The 21,385-nt window shown below is 35.0% G+C and overlaps 4 protein-coding genes and 2 pseudogenes across 5 annotated transcripts; 5 read left to right on the top strand and 1 right to left on the bottom strand.

The window, feature by feature from the left end:
* The first annotated feature begins 856 nt into the window (after positions 1 to 856).
* LOC107858254 lies at positions 857 to 2,738 on the top strand (annotated as a pseudogene).
* Positions 2,739 to 3,781: 1,043 nt separating this feature from the next.
* On the top strand, positions 3,782 to 4,669 carry LOC107858255 (acyltransferase Pun1-like). Its single transcript, XM_016702939.2, has one exon. The coding sequence runs from the start codon at positions 3,782 to 3,784 to the stop codon at positions 4,667 to 4,669; it is 888 nt and encodes a 295-aa protein (XP_016558425.2).
* A 1,695-nt stretch (positions 4,670 to 6,364) lies between these two features.
* On the top strand, positions 6,365 to 8,266 carry LOC107861278 (annotated as a pseudogene).
* A 2,234-nt stretch (positions 8,267 to 10,500) lies between these two features.
* Positions 10,501 to 11,823, top strand: LOC107861279 (acyltransferase Pun1). Its single transcript, XM_016706623.2, has one exon. It carries the CDS (start codon positions 10,501 to 10,503, stop codon positions 11,821 to 11,823), a length of 1,323 nt encoding a protein of 440 aa, XP_016562109.2.
* Positions 11,824 to 13,345: 1,522 nt separating this feature from the next.
* Positions 13,346 to 15,541, top strand: LOC107859696 (H/ACA ribonucleoprotein complex subunit 4). The gene has a single exon (XM_016704779.2). The coding sequence runs from the start codon at positions 13,551 to 13,553 to the stop codon at positions 15,318 to 15,320; it is 1,770 nt and encodes a 589-aa protein (XP_016560265.2). The 5' UTR covers positions 13,346 to 13,550; the 3' UTR covers positions 15,321 to 15,541.
* A 1,456-nt stretch (positions 15,542 to 16,997) lies between these two features.
* Positions 16,998 to 21,026, bottom strand: LOC107859698 (haloacid dehalogenase-like hydrolase domain-containing protein 3). 2 transcript variants are annotated; one of them, XM_016704780.2, is made up of 4 exons: positions 20,872 to 21,026; positions 18,006 to 18,314; positions 17,593 to 17,799; positions 16,998 to 17,456 (listed from the first exon to the last, which is right to left on the bottom strand). In XM_016704780.2, exons 2-4 carry the CDS (start codon positions 18,261 to 18,263, stop codon positions 17,151 to 17,153), a joined length of 771 nt encoding a protein of 256 aa, XP_016560266.1. In that variant the 5' UTR covers positions 18,264 to 18,314; positions 20,872 to 21,026; the 3' UTR covers positions 16,998 to 17,150. The 2 variants fall into 2 exon arrangements, with proteins under 2 accessions (XP_016560266.1, XP_016560267.1); XM_016704781.2 differs by lacking the exon at positions 20,872 to 21,026 and adding an exon at positions 20,558 to 20,787.
* Between the last annotated feature and the right edge of the window lie 359 nt (positions 21,027 to 21,385).

Raw genomic sequence — 21,385 nt, forward strand, 5'->3', positions numbered from 1 at the left:
GACTTGTTTTAAATTATATTTTTCATTTTTTTTTCAGACAAGATTAAATATGTATCTATAGATATTAAAATAAACAAATTTAACTTTAAAATTTACAACCTTAAGACTAAGATATTTTAAGGATATTAATACTATATAGAAGCGACAGTGAGCAAGCAGTTGACGGTTGTCATGCTTGCTTTCGGTTGTCTATTTGTGGTCCAGTTTTTTTTTTAATATTTTTTCTATTGTAATTTAATTATTTTCAATATGTTGATATTTAAAATTGTGTAAAAAATTATTATAATTTACAATAATAACTATTAAATTATTTCAAGGGACATAAAAAATTTTGGTTGACTCGAAATTCTATAGTGCAATATAAATTTGGATGGAGGAAGTTATATGTTATTTGAAAATATCGTGAAAAGTAATGTAAATCACAACAATTAACAAATTAAAATATTTGAAGGATGTATTAAAAATTGGTTTAACTTTCCAATTCTACCAATGGCATATAAATTAAAAATTTATGTAGAAAGTCCTATAAATTAAAATAATTAGCAACTTAAATTATTTCAAAAATTATAGTATAAAAAATTTGATTGGTTTTCTCTATATTCATTGCATAAATTGGGACAAAAAGAATAACATGTAGTAGAAAATGATGTAAAAACAGAGTAAATCAATAATTTAAAATATGTAAATTATAAAAAATTTAATTAACTTTCTAAATTATACTTTTTTTTTGTTGGTTGGTACTTTCTAAATTATACAGTAATTATATATATGGATTGGTGTTAAACTACTAAGAATGTCCATCTCATGAAAATTAATATTTATTCTTAGATCCCTTAATTAATTCAACAAACCAAATATGGTTGATGAAATACAACAATTCTCACTTACGCTTATACCTCCAGATTATTTGGGGGTATTTTGATCAATCAAAATTTATGTTTATATTTTTATAATAGTATATGATGATGATTATATATGAATTTGAATACATCAAGGGAAAATTGGATACCGATTAGAATAAGATGAACTTATTACTAAACTATACTCCCTTCTTTTTAGTTTTTATTCTTTGGTTTTATTTGATCCTTATTAACTTGACACTTCCTTTAAAAGAATATTTCTTTGGGGCTTATTTTGCTAAATGTTTTGAAAATATAAATTTAATTACTATTACTTTATTTAATCATTTACTGATAAGGATAGTATTAGAAGAACATAATAATAATTTCTTGATTTCATAAATTAGTCAAATAAATTGGAACAACTACTTTTAATAAAAGGATCAAATAAAACAAAATGAAGAGAGTACATTATTTGATTCATATTTACTTGACACATTTCTTAATTAGAAAATTTTAATTAGAGTTAGTATTTTACTAAATTAATTTTATTAATAATATTTTAAAATTTAAAGTCTAACTAGTTATATTACTACTATTGTATAGAGATTTTAAAAACAACGATAGAAGAAAAAGTAAAATAAATAACTAAAATAAATATTTATTTATTCGTTAAGCATAAGTTCTTAGGAGAGTATGGAATTGAAGTGGTTAGGGATGGACATTCGATTTGATTGTTTGGTGTAGTTTTTCCAAGAACTTGCCTTGGGCGAATAACTATGAAGGTGGTAATTTACTGGTAGTGCAAGTAAGTATGTTTGATTGTGGGGGAATAGCCATCAGTATATGCTTATCGCACAAGATTGCTGATGGTTGCTCTGTGCTTAGTTTCCTTAATGATTGGGCTAGTCTCACTCGTGATCACGCGAGGACAACTGATCTGATTTCTTCTCCAACATTTGTAGGAGATTCTGTTTTCTCTACACAAAAATATGGTCCTCTTATTACGTCCACAAATTGTGTCCAATATCGATGATGAGTGCGTACAGAAAAGACTCATTTTTCCTTCCGCCAAGTAATTAGATGCCCTTCGAGCTAAAGTAAGACTGCCATCAGTCCATTATTAGTATCTTCTTTTAAGGTCTTTTTACTTGATTTCTGTAACTTTAAGAAAAATATATTATTAATGCTACCTCTATTTCAATTTATATGACATAATTTGATTGATGAAGGTAGCAGTAGAATCAGGAGTAGAAAATCCAACACGGGCAGAAGTTGTTAGCGCGCTTCTTTTCAAATTAAATGTGCAACAAAAGCAACATCAAGTACAAGTATTTCAATGCGCCCGTCAAAGCTAGTTAACTTCTTTAACCTACGTACTATGATGAAACCTCGTCTACCTCCTAGTGCTATTGGAAATGTCTTGTCCGCATTCTCTACACAAGCAATTAATACTATGTTGGTTCGTAATTTAAGGAAGCTAAGGGAGTTGAAGTGGCTAGCTTACACAAAAGACCAAGTCGAACAAAATGAACAGATCTTAGAGGCAGTAAACTCCATGAAAAAGGGGAAAATGTTATTTGAAAATAAGGACGAAAATTGTACGATGTATTCTTGCAGCGATCTTTGCAAATTTCCATATTACAGTGTAGATTTTGGATGGGGAAAACCTGAAAGAGTGAGTTTAGCAAATGGTCCCTCCAAGAAGATTATCAAACTGGGAGAGGCGTGGAGGCGTGGGTGATGCTGCACAAACAACATATGTCTGCATTTGAACTCGACGAGGAACTTCTTCAGTTTATTTCCTATAATTCATTCCAAATTTTTAGTCGTAAATGGTGGAGTTCTTCATGCATCATGCATGGCCTTGATCATTTTATTTCTGTTGTGTGCTTTTGATGGGATTATATTGTTCCCCTTAGTATTTAATTTTTAGTCCTATATACCCACCTTTGATTTTGTTCACTTGCTTTGTTTAATATGTTTCTCTCGTGATCTAATGATATAAGATGTGATGTGTTGTTTGGTTGGGGCGTGAAGTTTAAATCTAACGAAAAATATACTATGTTAATGGAAGTTGCAATTTAGACAAGGCAAATGGGGAGATAGACCTAATGTTGGTGAACTAAAAATCATCTCAAAATGATAAACGATAGGGATAAAATGAAGTATCAACACACGGTAATAAATTCAAATACTGGGGGAGTCATTTTTTGTTTTTACTCAACATATATACCTTGTGAATGTAGACATAGAAATGCATATTAAATTCATTTCTTGTCCCCCTTAGTGTACAAGAACCAATACAATTTAATCTTCTTTTTCAACATAAAATAATAACTAACATAACAATGAACCGTACTGAAACTTAATTCAATTTTTTGTGGATTTCATCAAAGATAATTGTGTTGGTCATGTCGCCTATAGCATCCAACTAACCTTATAAGTTTGGCGTTTTCTGTGACAAAGATTCTTGGCAAGTTCACGACGGGCTTTAGAAATCGAAATAGGATCATAATGACGAACCTCCTATTACATGTTAAATTAATATTATATATAATGACACACAAGTGTTTAACTTGATTCCTTCTGAAAATCCATGTATGTTACTCCCTCCGTTTCAGAATAAGTGAATTGTTGGGGTATTTATTGGTATTTTAAAATAAGTGAATTATTGAATTTTTTTTCAAATTTGCCCTTATGATTTGACAACCAATTAATTTTTGAAAAGGTATTACAAGGTCAACTTTTTCTTTTTTGGGGTAAAAATGGAAAGTTGTGTTAAATTTATGTGTTTAATGTTTTTTTGTTAATATGTGTGCCAAAATCCAACAACTCATTTATTATGAAACGGAGGGAGTACTATATAGGCCAATGTCATGTCCCTTGTGAGTGTGTGTGTGTATATCACAGTTAGATTATTTGTTCAATCTTAACAAAACATGGCTGCAATTCCATCACAACTAGTTTCAATTCCTGAAAAAACCATTGTGAAGCCTTCTTCACCCTCCCCTAATTCTCTCAAGTACCACAAGCTCTCTTTCATTGACCAATCTTTGAGTCATTTATACATTCCTCTAGTATTTTTCTATAATAAACATGAGCAACATGTACATGAACTTGACCAAATAACTAACACATTACAGACTTCTCTAGCAACAACACTAGCCTCATACTACCCTTATGCAGGTACTATGAAAGACAGTTCTGCCACGGTTGAATGCAACTACAAGGGAGTCGATTTTTACAACGTTCACATACCGCGTCCAATGTCTGAAATCCTAAATCACCCTTATGATCATCATAATACAGAAAGCTGCAATGTCTTCCCAAAAGGTTTGCCTTGGAAGAATTCGTTTGATGGAAGTCTACTCGTGGCTCAGTTAAGCCATTTCGATTGTGGGGGAATTGCAGTAAGTGCATGTTTGTCACATAAGATTGGTGATGGTAGCTCAGTAGCTAGTTTCTTGCATGATTGGGCTAGGGTAACTCGCGATCCAAACATTATCCCTCGTCCTAAGTTCATTGGAGATTCTATATTTCCATCGCGCAATATTCCTATGTTTGATCCTGTTTTTCAGTCCAATACAGAGAAATGTGCACATAGGAAGTTCCTTTTCTCTGGCTCCAAATTACGCGCGCCCAGAGCAATAGTTGCAGTCGAATCAGGGATCAAGAATCCTACGCGATCAGAAGTAGTGATTGCAATTATGTTCAAATTCGCCACAAAAGCAGCATCAAGAATCAACAATTCTGTTTCACTTCGCCCATCCATGATGTTAAACGATGTTGATATACGCCCTCTTGTCGTTCCCGTTGTAATCTCTTGAGTGGTTTTTCACTCATCGTAACTAGGACAGATGAGATGAAAATACCAACATTGGTTCACAACCTTAGGAAAGGACTCGAATCAGTTTACAAGAAAGATCCTGTTCAACAAAATGACTTAGTGATGGAAATTCAGGAATGCATCAAAACAGGAAGGCCACTATTCGATTTTGAAGAATTCGACATGTACTTCTGCAGCAATATGTGCAAGTTTTCGGGTTATAGCGTAGATTTTGGATGGGGAAAACCAGAGAGAGTGTCATCACCATTTGGTCCATGGAAGAATAGCTTCTTCTTGAGTGCTGATAAAAGTCTTCATGGTGTTGAAGCATTGGTAACATTAGATGAACAGCATATGTTAGCATTAGAGAGTGATGAAGAATTTCTTGAGTTTGCTACTCCAATTACAAGTTATTAGCTAACTTTAAAAACTCATTAGTATTTCTATATTTATGTCACGGCCCAAACTAAGGGCAGTGATCGGCACCTGATAAGGATGGTGAGCCCGATGGTCAGGTGCTAGCCACTGTTCCTAGTTGAGTCGCGATAAAACTCTTTTTTGTTGTTGCTTCGATTAATAATAGCTAAATGCTGAGATATGAAACTGTATAATTTAGCACAATTTATTGACTATCTTGGCCGCTACTACATGCACTATATGCCTTTGTTGTATAAGGAATTCAACAATTTAGGTATGTACATTCTCCCTCTTGTTAAAATATTAGATTAATACTTAACTAGTGCACTTTATGAATATTTTTAAGAAAAAAACTTGGATAAATATTAAAATTTAAATCAGTTAAACTACTTTGAAATCAGAGAGAATTACATTGAAACGTCCCCGTGTTTCAACTTATGAATACATAACATAGCTACTTTGCATTTTCAAGTATTATATAAATTAAATGTCCATTCTTTTATATTTTCCACAACAATTCTAATTAACTAAAATCTAAAAATAGTCAAATTAATACAAGTCACTATGGATTAACTCATATACTGGCTTTAGACGACTTTCCTTCATATTAGATGAAATTAATACAAGTCAGTCCCATATTAGTTGATCAACCTCCATCTTATATTACTTGATCACTTTCATTTTTACACGCTTCTTAATAAATCATAAACAAGAAGTATAGTTTTACTAATCTACCATTTAAAAGATGCTTTTTTGGAACTTTACAGACTTATTTTTATACTTTCAAATAAAATTAATTTAAGGGTTAAAATGGAAAAATTTAATTAATTTTATTTTGATTTAGTAAGTGGACAAGTAATTTGGGATATGTAGTTTTAGTAAGATGATCAACAAATATGAGACGGAGGAAGTATGTATTCAAATGCTAGTTTTCTTAAACCGAGTAATATATGATTGAATCAATGTACAGAATAGCGGTAACAGATTGGAATGTACCTCAATCGGATTCTATCAATCCATTCCCCCTCTTCATCGACGTGCTCCTGTGCGTATATGTATGTATATATATTGGGAATGGAATTGAAATGATCAGACAAAAACGTGAGTGTGCGTGGAAAAGTGTGAGTGGAGGGGAGTCATTGGCTGTATGGTGTGAGCCTAAGAGGTGACACGAGAGTTTCTCACCACAAAGGATAAGAAGGAATCTCTTCATTGGTCCATTTATATATATAAGGGGAGGCAAATCAACAAGCTAATCATTGTATGTATAGAGCTAATTAATTAGCAAGGAATTCAAGTAGTGTTATCTGTTAAATTAATCATGGCTTTTGCATTGGTATCATCACCATCACTTGTTTCTGTGTGTGACAAGACCTTTATTAAACCTTCTTCTCTCACCCCGCTTACTCGTAGACACCACAAGCTGTCTTTCATTGATCAATTGCACAGTAATATGTATATTCCTTTTGCGTTGTTTTATATATCCTAAAGTACAACAAAGAGAAGAGATCTCAAAGAATTCTCATGATGAACGACTTTCCCATATAGCTCACTTGCTACAAACATCTCTATCACAAACTTTAGTCTCTTACTATCCCTACGCTGGAAAATTGACAGACAATATAATGATACTATTGTTGATTGCAACGATACGGGAGCGGAGTTCTCGACTGTGCGAATAAAGTGTCCCATGTCTGAAATTCTTGATCATCCTCATGCAGAGAGTGTAGTTTTTCGCAAGGACTTGCCTTGGGCGAATAACTATGAAGGTGGTAATTTACTTGTGGCGCAAGTAAGTAAGTTTGATTGTGGGGGAATAGCTATCAGTGTATGTTTATCGCACAATATTGGTGATGGCTGCTATGTGCTTAATTTTGTTAATGATTGGTTTATATTACTCATGATCATAAGATGACAACTCTAGTTCGTTCTCCTAGATTTGTGGGAGATTCTATCTTCTCTCCAGAAAATTATGGTCCTCTTATCGCTCCACAACTTCTATCTGATGTCAGTAAGTGTGTACAAAAGAGATTCATTTTTCCTACGGTCAAAATAGATGCACTTCGAGCTAAGGTATAAATACTACCATTTACCCTACATTATTATCGGTCTTACACTATTTCGATTTTTTAAGAATATATTTGATAGTATTGTGTGCATAATTAAAAAAAATGTGCAATACTGTATAACACTTAAAACTTTTTAATGAGATGATCACATGTTTCAACATGGTAACACAACAGGAAGAAGTCCTGAATTGTAGTCTCACATGTTCAAGCCTAATTGAATCTTCACTTAACAAGTCTTGATGATTAGCATTTGTTCAAACTACTCTTAAACGTAAGGTTGAAATTGAAAAGAATGAAGGATCATTAATAAATGTTTCTTGTTTTTTTAAGACGACAAAGAACTGATATTTTGAAACAAATTCAGTTTACTTACAAAAATGATTGACATTGAGTTGGGATTGAAGGTGGCAGCAGAATCAGGAGTAGAAAATCCAACAAGGGCAGAAGTTGTTAGCGCCCTTCTTTTCAAATGTGCAACACAGGCATCATCATCATCATCATCAATGCTCCCATCAAAGTTGGTTCACTTCTTAAACATACGTGCTATGATCAAACCTCGTCTACCCCGAAATGTCATTGGAAATCTCTTATCTATTTTCTCCATAGAAGCAACTAACGAACAGGACATTGAGTTGCCAACGTTGGTTCGTAATTTAAGGAAGGAAGTTGAAGCAGCATACCAGAAAAACCAAGTCGAACAAAATGAACTGCTCCTAGAAGTAGTAGAATCAATGAGGAAAGGGAAAATGCCATTTGAAAATAAGGATGAATATGAGAATGTGTATTCTTGCAGCAACGTTTGCGGATATCCATTCTACAATGTGGATTTTGGATGGGGAAAACCTGTAAGAATGAGTATACCAAATGGTCCCTTCAAGAATCTATTCTTCTTGAATGATTATCAAACTGGCCAAGGCGTGGAGGCAAGGATAATGTTGCAGGAAAAACATAGGTCTCAATTTGAAAATGATGAGGAACTTCTTCAGTTTATTTCCTAATTAGTTCCCAATTGTTTAATTGGGAGTAATAGATTGGATTCTGTATCCATGGATTTCAATTCTGTTGTGCTTTATTTATCTTCCTTTAATTAATAATTAGTAGTCATATTTAGAGACGGCTCAATAAAATTAGTGGTTTTATGTAAATGTCTCTATTATTGAATGAAATCAGTATTTGCATGTTCACCACATGTGCGTAAATACCTATATACATAAACATTCCTGAGGTTTCTACTCGTATACATACCCATCTTGTACTTTCAATATTATATAAACCTCCCTCTTTCATACTTTCTACAACAAATCTAATTAAAATCTAAAAATGGTCAAAATTTCCCATGACAAGCTAAGTTGAGTGTATTAACAACTATATATATCTTATTTCAACTTTTTTATGATTGGATGCGTATATAAAAATAGAAACAGGGAAACTACAAAGAAATGAAAAGGTTTTTAACTTCTTCCTACTTCCATCTTAAGTAGCTCTCCTTAATTTCATCTTCTCTTATTAAACTTCTTTTCATTTTCATTTTTATTTTTACTAATTAATTTTCTTTTTAAGCATACTTTAATGGAACAAAGTAGAAGTATATTCATGATCAATGAAATATGATGGTACTCTAGTTTTACAAGTGAATAGTCTATACGTGAATAATAGACTTGTCCATTATTAGATTTACACGACAATATAAAAGAATAAAGATTTCTCTACAATCAAGAGAAATATTTTCCTCACGATTTGTGAAATATTGTCACATACTTCTTGGAGATTAATTACATGACAAGAAATTTCATGTCCATATCAGAAAGAGGTGATTAATTTAATCGTGCTACAATCGAAGAAGACAACTTAAGAAATTAGAACAATAATATGGAATAATCTCCTAAACTCGTTATTTTTCATTTTTCTTAATGACTATTTTAGTTATTTCATTTGTCACTTGAAAGGTATCAAATATCAAGCAGGAAAACAAAACACAGCATCACATAATTAACTACGAGTAAACACTCACCAGTTTTGAGTGCTGATTTATCAACATCAAATCAAGTGTATGTATCTTTTTTCTCTTTGTTTTGATTTCCCACAGGACCCGATAGTTGTTAATTGTATCGAAGCCGAACTAATTCGAATAAGAAAGTTCTAGTTTAAGGTTAATAACGAAAAAAATTGTTTTAGGTAATTTATGTATCTTAGTTGGGGCGAAGCTAGAGACCAAGGTATAGGTTCAACTAAACAAAATAATTTTGGTCCAAACTCTATATTTGTCTTAAGAAATTTATTAATATACAAGTTACTATAATGTAACTTAGAAAAGCTAGAATCCTGATGTCTTAGTCAGACTGAACATGAAGTTATGCAAGTAAAATACAATTTTTGAATCTTGTATAGTCTCAAACTAAGAACTGTGTATTCACATACCAAAATTATTATAAATCTTGTAATCGTAAATATGCCATGTCAATTTCATATGAAAAAGTGGCGTTTAGGATAGAAAAGAAATATTAAAATTAAAGATAGTTTTAAGACAAATGACAAACTAAGATGTTAATTTTTGGCTAAGGGCCTTTTGGTATATCTGAGATTAGAATCTAATTCTTCTCCTATCAAATTCTTTGTTTTTTTATATAGAAAAGGGGGGGAACTACTAAAAGATAGTAGTTAGAATCAATTAACCAATTTGATTACTTCAGTAGTTACATAATCTTAGTTTGTGACAAATTCCACAAGATTCACAGTGTAAAACTCAATAAGTTAATGGAGTTTTATCTTGAAATATCCAATAAGGCATTAGATACCAGCGGAGCCACTGAGAAATTGACATTCTTTTAGCCTATGAAACTCCGTTCTCTTCCCAAGAATTACAAAAACCTAAATGAAAACTATACCGCCTCTTAGCTTAGTTGTCTTACCCACCGAGGGGGTGTCGTAGGATCCCTCCATTTTTAATCAGAGAATTCGAGTTTGAATCCCGAAAATATAGAACCTCTTTCGCCCATAATTAGAGGTTTCACGCTTGCACCAAAAGAATATATATAGAAACATGTTCATGCGGTAGCATTATATATCCACTTTAGTGGATCTACCCAAAGCAAATTTGAATTAGTCGAGTCAGTGAATTTCTGATAGCGAATACTTGGAAGTGCAAAGTCTTACACACTAAAAAAAAGAAGCTTAGTTGTCCTTGTTGCAAGATTCTTTAATTGAGTCTTTATATGAATACTAAAAACTGCACAACCAAGGATTGAGTATAAAAGTTTCTTTCTTGTGTGTGTGTATATATATATATATGCATGTATTTTGAAGTTGGCAATACATCAAAGGCTTTGTTCATATTAAGAAAATTATCATGGCTGTAGCTCCATCACAACTTGTTTCATCAATTACTGAAAAACTCATTGTCAAGCCATCTTTTCCCACCCCTTCTCCACTTAAATACCACAAGCTCTCGTTCATCGACCAATCGCTAAGTCACTTGTACATTCCTCTAGTTTTTTTCTACTCTAAGCAACAACAAGAGGTGAATAACAACATTGCAAGTATCCATGATCTTGATCAAGTAGCTAACAAGCTACAAAACTCATTAGCAACAACTTTATCAGCTTACTATCCCTATGCTGGAAGCATGAGAGACAGTGCCACGATTGAATGCAATAATGGGGGAATCGAGTTTATGAACGTTCAAATAAAGTGTCCCATGTCTGAAATGCTGAACAACCCTCATGACTATGCAGAAGGCAATATATTCATGAAAGACTTACCTTGGAAGAATTCGTTCAATGGAAGCCTACTCGTGGCTCAGTTAAGCCGATTTGATTGTGGAGGAATAGCAATCAGCGCGTGTCTGTCGCACAAAGTTGGTGATGGTGCCTCTGTGGCAAGTTTTTTCTATGATTGGGCTAAAGTAACTCGATATCCAAATCAAATCCCTCGTCCCCAGTTCATTGGTGATACATTTTTCCCAACCCCAAATGGACCTTTGATTGCACCATTGATTGATTCCAAGCTGGAAAAATGTGTTCACAAAAAGTTCCATTTCTCTGCCTCCAAATTACAGGACCTTAGAGCGAAAATAGCAGCTGAAGCAGGCGTCAAAAATCCAACACGCGCAGAAGTTGTGAGTGCACTTCTATTCAAATCTGCTGCAAAGGCTGCATCAAAAATCAATAACACTTCGTTCAGGCCATCTAAATTGGAGAATTATGTTGATATACGCCCAATGACAACTCCCCCTTTATCGCGAAATTTTATAGGAAATCTCCTCACCGTGACTTCCACATCAGCAAGTCACGATGAGGAGATGGAGCTGCCAAGATTGGTTCGCGAATTCAGGAAGGAATTCGAGCTGCTTTTCAAGAAAGATCCTGTTCAGCATAATTTATTGGTGTTGAAACTACTTGAAACAATGGAATCACCATACGCGATGGATGAATTCGACACTTACTACTGCAGCAACATGTGCAAGTTTTCTGGTTATAGCATAGATTTTGGATGGGGGAAACCAGAAAGAGTGTGTGCACCAATGGGTCCATTCAAGAATTTCTTTATATTGAGTGCTGATCAAAGTATGGATGGTGTTGAAGCTATGGTAACTTTAGAAGAACAACACATGTTGGCATTTGAATGTGATGAAGAGCTATTGGAGATTGCTTCTCCAATTTCAAGTTTCTAAAGGAAATCTTGAAGAGTTGAAACTCAAACATATATGCTAGGTAAGACTGCGTACAATAAAGCCTTGTTGTTTGGACCCTTTCCCATACTCGGCACATAACGGGAGCTTTAGTGAACCGAACTGCCAAGCTGCTTTCTAATTTCTACATTTAAAACCACTTGTAATTCTCCATTTACTCCTCCTTTCTTTCTTTGGTTGGTTTTTCTCTTGTTTTTTTTTTACATGCCTTCCTCTAATTATTGCAATAAAGGAATTCAAACTATGTGTTAATAATGCATTGTTTTCACCAACCAGAAAGCCGCTAACTATCTATCCAATAAAAAGAACTAGTATTACTTTTAAAATCTCCCTAAATTAAGTAAATGCAACAATTTGAATCAAATTTGCCATTTCAATGACCGGTTGGTATCAAATTATGAGAGAATTTAATAAATATACACCTCTACGTACATAGGTACATATTACAATGGGATAGTTTAATAAAAGTATACACATCTAAATTAGAAAATGCAATCACAATAAGAAAGGAAGAGAAAGAAAGAGACTAACTTGGAAAAAGAGGAATGAAATCAAATTTGTTGCAAGAAGAGAAAAGTGGTGAGCGTTTTGTGTTAATCTGCTCACTATGTAATAGATCATGAACCACATAGCAGACGTAAATTGCACTAGGCAAGCCCCATGCATTAAACCCATGGCTAAGCGACAAAAGAAATTTGAATTCGATGGCAGATCTACCATATGAAGATTCACCACTCAACCACTCAACTATACCAGTGCAAGCTTGTAGCTACATTTTAGTAGCTATTCTATTGATCAAATGTATTTATCTCTCCAATTTAACATCCGAATATAAATACAAACACATCTTATAAATATATTTATAAATACACATGACATCAGATACATATCAAAAATTTCATAAGACATCAATTACATCTACATTTGCTATTTAATTTGAATCTTTACTGCTCATTGTGATTACATAGGAATCTTTTCGATGTCAGGTATGTTATTCATCTTTCTTTATATTCTGGAAAAATAACATAAACATACGCCTTAACTTACTATGTTTACGCAAATTCCTATCTTTATAAAATAATTACAAAAATCCTAACTAATTATGTATCTTCTTTGGATGTATCAGAGCTCATTATGTATCTTGACAGAATCAAAATTGAAAAAAATATATCGAGAGCTAATTATGTATCTTCGCAAAGGAAAAAATATATCTTCATTGGATGTATTATGTATCTCGACAAACCCAAAATCGAAAAAAATATATCGAAAGCTAATTATGTATCTTTCAAGAAAAAATATATATTTGTTAGATGTATCAGGAGCTAATTATGTATCTCCACATATCCAAAATCAAGATTTTCAGTAATTATGCAAAATGTCAAAATTTTCTGTAATTAAGCTCCAAACTGTCGGAATTTATACTGTTTGCCCTATATTCTATGGCCCATTTTGAAGAACCGATTGTATTTCCAGCCCATAATATCACCCAAAATATGTTCGGCCCAATAATTAAATCCAAATAGGCCCATTCTCCACACCACTCTTCACCACCAAATGTCCAAAAACCCTAAACCCTGTTACTATATATCCTTCTTCCAACTTCTACCACACCACCCTATATAAATAACATTCTCATTTCCCTTTTAAACCCTAGAATAAATAGCGTTAAACCCTACCTGAAACTCTACCCCACCCCCGAATCAGCCGCCATGACTGACGTTGAAATCTCTCACTCCGAGAAGAAGAAGAAGAAGACAAAATCCCCCAAAAATGACGACGAAAATCAACTAGTTAACGATGATTTTCTCATCAAACCTCAAAGCTACACCCCGAGCATCGACACTTCAGAGTGGCCAATTCTGTTGAAAAATTACGACCGTCTCAATGTCAGAACTGGTCATTACACTCCTCTCCCATCTGGGTATTCGCCATTGAAGCGTCCACTTGCGGAGTACATAAGGTACGGTATTCTCAATCTTGATAAACCTGCTAACCCATCTTCACATGAAGTTGTAGCTTGGATTAAACGGATTCTTCGGGTTGAGAAAACGGGTCATAGTGGTACTTTGGACCCGAAAGTTACGGGGAATTTGATTGTGTGTATTGATAGAGCGACCCGTTTGGTTAAGTCCCAACAGGGTGCGGGTAAAGAGTATGTTTGTGTTGCTAGGTTGCATTCTGATGTTGCTGATGTTGCGAAAGTTGGTAGAGCACTTGAAGCTCTTACTGGGGCTGTTTTTCAAAGGCCACCTTTGATTTCTGCTGTGAAGAGGCAGCTTAGGATTAGGACTATATATGAAAGTAAGTTGCTTGAGTACGATGCAGATAGGCATTTGGTTGTTTTTTGGATCTCGTGTGAGGCGGGTACGTATGTTAGGACGTTGTGCGTGCATCTTGGATTGCTTTTGGGTGTGGGTGGACATATGCAGGAGTTGAGGAGAGTGAGGTCGGGGATTTTGGGTGAGAAGAATAATATGGTGACGATGCATGATGTGATGGATGCGCAATGGATGTTTGATAACTACAGGGATGAGAGCTATTTGAGGAGGGTGATTATGCCGTTGGAGGTAGTTTTGACTAGTTATAAGAGGTTGGTGGTTAAGGATTCGGCAGTTAATGCTATTTGTTATGGTGCAAAGTTGATGATTCCTGGGCTTTTAAGGTTTGAGAATGATATTGAGGTTGGAGAGGAGGTTGTGTTGATGACTACTAAAGGGGAGGCGATTGCATTGGGGATTGCGGAGATGACTACTGCTGTTATGGCCACTTGTGATCATGGTGTGGTTGCAAAGATTAAGAGAGTGGTGATGGATAGGGATACTTATCCTAGGAAATGGGGCCTAGGACCAAGGGCTTCAATGAAGAAGAAGTTGGTTGCCGAGGGGAAGTTGGACAAACACGGAAAGCCAAATGAAAAAACTCCAGCTGAGTGGATGAGAAATGTTGTTTTACCCACAGGAGGGGATGCTATGGTTGCTGGTCTTGCTGCTGCTAATGTGAAACCTGATCCTGATGCAGTGGCTGATGATGGTGCAGCAGGTGAAGTTGAAAAGAAAAAGAAGAAGAAACATAAGGAAGATGAGGAGGAGGGTAACAAGAGAAAATTGGACAACTTAGAAACATCGCCTGCACCCAGTGCTGTAAAGAAACCCAAGGTAGAGATGGTCGAGGAAGCACAGGAAGCCGTAGAGAAGGGCGAACTGAAAAAAGAAAAGAAGAAGAAGAAAAAGAAGAAAGAAGCTGATGAAGCTGCATCCCCTGATGTAGAGTCATTGAAAAAGGAAAAGAAAAAGAAGGACAAAGAGAATAATGATGCTGCATCCTCAGATGAGGAGAAGTCCGAGAAAAAGAAAAAGAAGAAGAAGAAAGATAAAGAATCAGAGAATGGTGATGTAACTGTTGGAACTGACGACGAAGGAAGTAAAAGCAAGAAGAAGGAGAAGAAGAAAAAGAAGAACAAAGATGCACAAGAGGATTAGACGTGAAGGTCTTTGCCCCTTTCACCAATGACTGCTCCTATGTATGTTAAAATGCATGTCATGTAGTTGTTCAAAATTTTGCCGTTTATTCACTTGTTTGGGCAGGAGTTTGTTGCAGCTGGAGTTCCTGATCATAGACGTGCTTATTAGTTTATTAGTTTTATCTTTGTTATTTGTTAAGACTTGAGTATTGCAATCCACAAGGCTGTTTTCTATCTTAATCTTGTGATGTTATCTAGCTTCTTATGACCTGTTTTTGTATTTTTATTGCTCTGTAGATGTCAATAATAACTGAATCACACATATTCAGCAGTGTAATTGCCTTTGTGAGTGAAGCTGTCTGATGTCTTATGTGCAAGAAAAATATGTAGTTCTAGAGGCAGGATGTTCGCGAGGTGGTAGAAATATTTTCGCTCTGTTTAGCACTTCTTTCTCAGAAGGGCTGTTCAAGTGTTAAAACCATTGTCCTCGCTGAATGTATATACTTTAAATTTCGAAATGAGCTTGTTTGGCAGTATTTTTGGATCCAGATTTGAATATGTTGACAAGGAAAACAGATATTGGTGATAAATATTTGACGTCCTCTGCATGGACAATCCTTAATCCAAGGGGTTTGCTGTTCCACTTCTTATAAGAAATATGATTAATTCATGATTTCAACTTCAACCGAGTCTCTTGTATATAAGAGAGCTATGTCGCGTTTTCTTATCTGCAGCATTAGAACTAAGTCAGCTCTTTGATAGGCCATGGTTGATGATGAGATTGAGGCATATATGCTACTTTTGGTATATTGAGGTCTTGTTTAGTATATATAGTTATTTCTTGTCCTTCAAATATTTTACTCAGATACAAATTATTCCTCAAGACTACTTTATAATGTGAAACACTTCAAATTTAACATGGAAGTTGAAACGTTGGGTTGGCGCAGAAAGTGTCCGCGAAGTTGAAGGACTATGGTGGTTCAAAGTGATGCTCAAAGCACATGAATTATGCACCTCTGAATCTAAGGGACCACTTTGTATTATTTTCTCTATTTTACTCAACGTACATGGTGTTTGATTCATGTGTATGTAGTATTTTGACTCTGCTAATCTTACTCCAAGAGACCTCATGAGAGTTGCAGAAACTGTTGTTCTGGTTGTGCTGTTCTAATCTAACATGGAAGGAAAATAGAAACACTGAAGATTGCTTATAAAAATTGACATTTTTACATTTCTTGCTAAATAAATGTAAAGAAAACGAACACGCGGGCGACCATATAAGAAGACAATTACTCATTCCTTCAACCATTATATGAGGAGTGAAAAAATGGGATGGGGACACACATGAAAGTGCTGGGACTGTTGACAACCAAGTGAACTGAGTTTAGGGTGGTAATTCAAGTATAGAGAGACAAATAGCTTTTATTAGTCGCCCCAAATGACAAACTTAACTGGGGTATTTCAAATCAAGACAGGAGCTTTTATTAGCCACCTATGCAGTAGCAAGAAACCCTTGGGCGCTTAATAGCCATGATGAGTTCATCACCGTGGCATAAAGGGCAAGCATATGTAGGGGCGAAAGGCCTATCTCACTTGTAGAGTTTCAATTGTGCAGGTGGTTTATGTAGCAACTTCTCAATCAACAGCTAGTTGCACTATAATCTACCTGGGAGTAGGGATTCTTGCCACAAAGAAAGAAGAAAAGACAGATGATATAACAGACCGTGTGGCATATTGAACCAAATCCTTCCTCATCACACTCATAGAACTCATAACCTCATTTTCCCATTATTGTAATACTCTACAAATCTAACTACCATTAAAGGCAAGAAAATAATCAAACAGACTTTCACATGTCACCGCATTTCAATTTTTCAGAGGTAAGCCAGTCCTTGGTAGCACTCAAGTCGGGCAGCACAGTTGCCCCAGATTTCCTCCAATCAACAGCATCGGCAGTCTTGAACCTGTCCAACAATAAAGCATGCATCCCAACACTTCTCGCAGGTAAGTAGTCTTTCCTCATGCTATCTCCAATGTGAAGCACTTCTCCCGGTGCTACATTTCCTGCTTTCTTCAAGGCGATCTCATATATCCTTGGATCCGGTTTTTCAACACCTTCAAGACCGGAGAATACACCGAAGTCCCACTCAGATCCCTGATTTTAGTCACACACAAAAAGGGGTTCACAACTACTTCATGGTTTTCAGTATTTGTAGGAAAAGATTAAGATCAGCTAAAACTAAATAGAAGATGTAATATAGAAAAATGAAATGAGAACCAATGTGTATAACCTGATTCAATCCTAATGCAGGGAGAATTACATCCTGATACCGATACTCAGCATTGCTGACCAACCCAACCGTAACGCCACTCTCACGGAGCCATCTGAGGAACGGTATTGCATCAGGAAAAATGCTATAAGGTGCAGAAGAACCAAAAGTAGAATATATGCGTCTAAATATCCTCTCAAATGTTTCCTCATCATATTCATAACCTGCCTGTCAAAGAAAGAAAATATGCTAATATCAGTAGAAAGATAAAATAAGTACACTTCAGATCTGAAATCATAATTCTAGAACAAATGGCTTCTGAGACTATCTGTGAAGATACTGACAAGCAAACCACAACATACCCAGTATATTCCCACAAAGTGGGATCTGGTTACTGACAAGCGAATATCTCAAAATAATGTCATGCACAATACCTGAACAAAAGAATCCCTGACACAAGTCTTCCACCACACAATGTTAGGAATCTTTTCAGCAAATCCAAAACATGGATGCTTCTTTGCCATTTCTGTATATGCTAGTTTAAAACCCTCATGAACCCGCTTATAGTCAGGACATTGCTGCCCGGCAGCTTTGGCTGCCATGCAATAATAGTCACCCAGCTCTCCTTTGTAAGCAATGAGTGTACCGGTGACATCAAGTGTGATGCAGCGTAACCTTGTTAAAATAGACATTATAAATAATTGTACAGCAAACTCTACTCTGTGTTTTACAATTTCACAATCCTGCATTAGAATTTTTAGCAATCACGTCATATACATCATTAATCCGGTGACAAACATTTTTTTAGATAACCAGTGCCAGCCACAATCACTTATAAGCTATGGTATTCCCAATCTCTTCAAGGCACAAAAGAAAAGGAGCTCACTGAATCCAGACAACAAGATAATCGATATCAGTTGATTGTTCTAATGCTACACAAACTCCACAACTTTCAAAGAAATGATACAAAACCTGGTTAAATTAAAAGGGGTGGGTACTATTCCACGAAAATTGATATGACAAAGCCTTTAGGAGTTGGTGCCTACAGCTCAGCGAATTAAACCTAACAAACACTTGAAGGAGAGAGGCATCCTATAAGTGTATAGAACGACTCAGGAAGTCACATCAATCCCGCAATTTTTTGTTTGGTGGTTAAGCTATCATCTTAATTCTGCATGTATGATGGACGTTTCCTGTAACCTTATAATAACATAACAACTATCTCTAAGAGAACCAAGGTCCAGTGCAATATTTCAAAACATTAAATAAGACGTCCGATAAATCTACCATATAATAGGCATTGTCTCCATGCTAACGTTTATAATCTAAATAAAGCTATGGACTTTAAGATGCCTTGACATACCTAATATGAAAACTTGGTGTTAGTCCATCCAAATCTTTCAACAACAAACCCAGTGTATTCCCACGAAGTGAGGTCTGGGGAGGGTAAAATGTACCATCCATACCGCTACCTCCGAAGAAGTAGAGAGGTTGTTTCCAATAGACGCCCGGCTCAAGATAAAGAATAGTACACAAGATCGTAATGAAACATGAAACAGGATGGATGACATAACAGAAATAAGGAATAAGAAATAATAAAAATAGATATCAGAGAAATACGAGCAATTCGAAATAAGAAATAAGAAATAGGACAGCCACCTAGTAGCATACACTCACAGACCAAAGACACCCACCACACGCAAACTCTCCTGACTAGAGGCTCCTACTCCTGAACACAGTCCTAGGATAATTAACCCAGCTACACAAGCGCTCTCCTACAGTTAAAAAACTTGCTAAATTGGACCAGTTAAATGGATACTTACTGACACAGGTACCCAATATATCCATACCTGAATACAGGTAACATATGACTGAAAATTCTCGTATATACACACAAAAGAAAACAAGATTAACTCCTACAAGTCAGGATAAACGAATCAATCAAGGATTTTGTAGCCTTGATTCAAATGCATGAGATCAGTCAGAGATGGTCTGAGCTGAAGGAAACAATAGATCAATTGTAAGTCGATCCAAATGTTAACCTTATGCACAGATTCCATGAACCAGCAAACTACTGAATGACCCTAGATTTCGTATAAGATTAGGCATTCCTCAGGAAATACATGCCAGAAGATAAGCTTATGAATAGACTAGTCTGACCTGGAACATCCAGCAGTCAATTTAGAAGAAGTTGCCAAATCACTTAACAACTTAGGAGGAATTAAATAACATAATGGATTAACGCCTGTTCTGCTACTTATTGGTTTTTCCTAAATACCAAGGGGCAAAATCTGATGCCTTCCACAACTGATCATGTGGTTCAGAGATATTTGTTTAAAATAACAAGCATATCATCTTTGACAGTGATTTTAGAAGATATAAAACACAAAACATCTCTATTGATGTGCCAGCAAACATCTACGCATCATCCAAACCTATTCAAAGACAGATAAACCCAAAAAAGAAAAATTGTACTTAGTCATAAACCTGCAAGGTTTAAAAATCCAGAACCTCAACGAACCAGGCCAGACATCTCCACACCATAGGTCAGCGTACCGATAAAATTTCAATTTCTGATGATCTGCATTATCCCTATTCACCCATTCCTCAATCCCATACTAAGGATCAGCTGAATGAGACAGCCGTTGGATGGGAATGTCACATCATATGATGAATATCAGCTCAACACAAGAAAAAAGTAAATCTTTCTTGTCCAAAACAAACTTGTCAACCATTTGATAAATCACACGCAACAGACAGACTAAATCCTAATCCACGCCAGTTTAATTCAAATTCCTAAAACATCACAAGTCACTTTAGAAAATAAAAAATACAATGAGATCATCATCGTATTGCCTTTTCCTTTTTCTATAAATGGGGTTCATCCAAAATGTAATAACACCAAGAAAAAGTAAAAAAGCTAGAAAAAAGACAAAACTTTAGAACAAGAAAACAATCAGCATCAAATGAAAATCAAACAATCTACCTCACCAAATTAATTCATAAAGAAGCCTAACATTTCTTTTCAGCTTTCACGCACCACGGTGACATTTCATTTCCACGTTCATGTACAGACACAAAATCGCAAGAAATGCAGGCTTATGAATCCAACTATGGCTTCATTTATGTAAACTCAGAAGCTGCTGGTGATCTTTTACACAAAAAGATCAAATTTTTACACAAAAAGATCAACTTTAAACACAAAAAGATCAAATTTTTAGACCAAAAGATCAAATTTTTACAGAAAAAGATCAATTTTTTTAACCAAGAAATGAGGTAAAAGATGGATTTGAAGCATACCCAGAAGCTCAAAATGGATGTGAAAGAGAATCGCTTCCATAAATGGCTATGTTTTGCAAGTAAAGTTAGATTCTTGAAAAAGTATATATGTATATTCAATTCATTAATCAGCTTCTTTTTCCCAGATACAATTAAATCAACTTTCTACTCTTATGTCAGTTTTATACTAGTAGCGTAATTACCTTTAAAACCATATTTGCACCAAAGTCCTTTAGGTTTGTTCTTTTTAACTTTTTGGACCTTGTATAACAGAAGTTGTTGGCATTTCTTTATTAGAATAATTAGATTGAACACAGAGGCGGACCTAAGTATATTTTCGGGGTGTTTCGGCATCCATTAAATTCGATGCAGAATAGATAAAATTACATAGAAAATATATGAAAATTGATATAAAACATATAAAATATCCATTAAAACAAAAAATTGGTTGGTTGCACTGTCATTTAAGTTGATTTTGTATTTCTCCACTGACGAGGCATCTCGAGTTTGAATCTTGTTGAGGTAATTTTTTATT

This window comes from Capsicum annuum, chromosome 2, assembly GCF_002878395.1.
Source record: "Capsicum annuum cultivar UCD-10X-F1 chromosome 2, UCD10Xv1.1, whole genome shotgun sequence".
Lineage (NCBI taxonomy): Eukaryota > Viridiplantae > Streptophyta > Magnoliopsida > Solanales > Solanaceae > Capsicum > Capsicum annuum.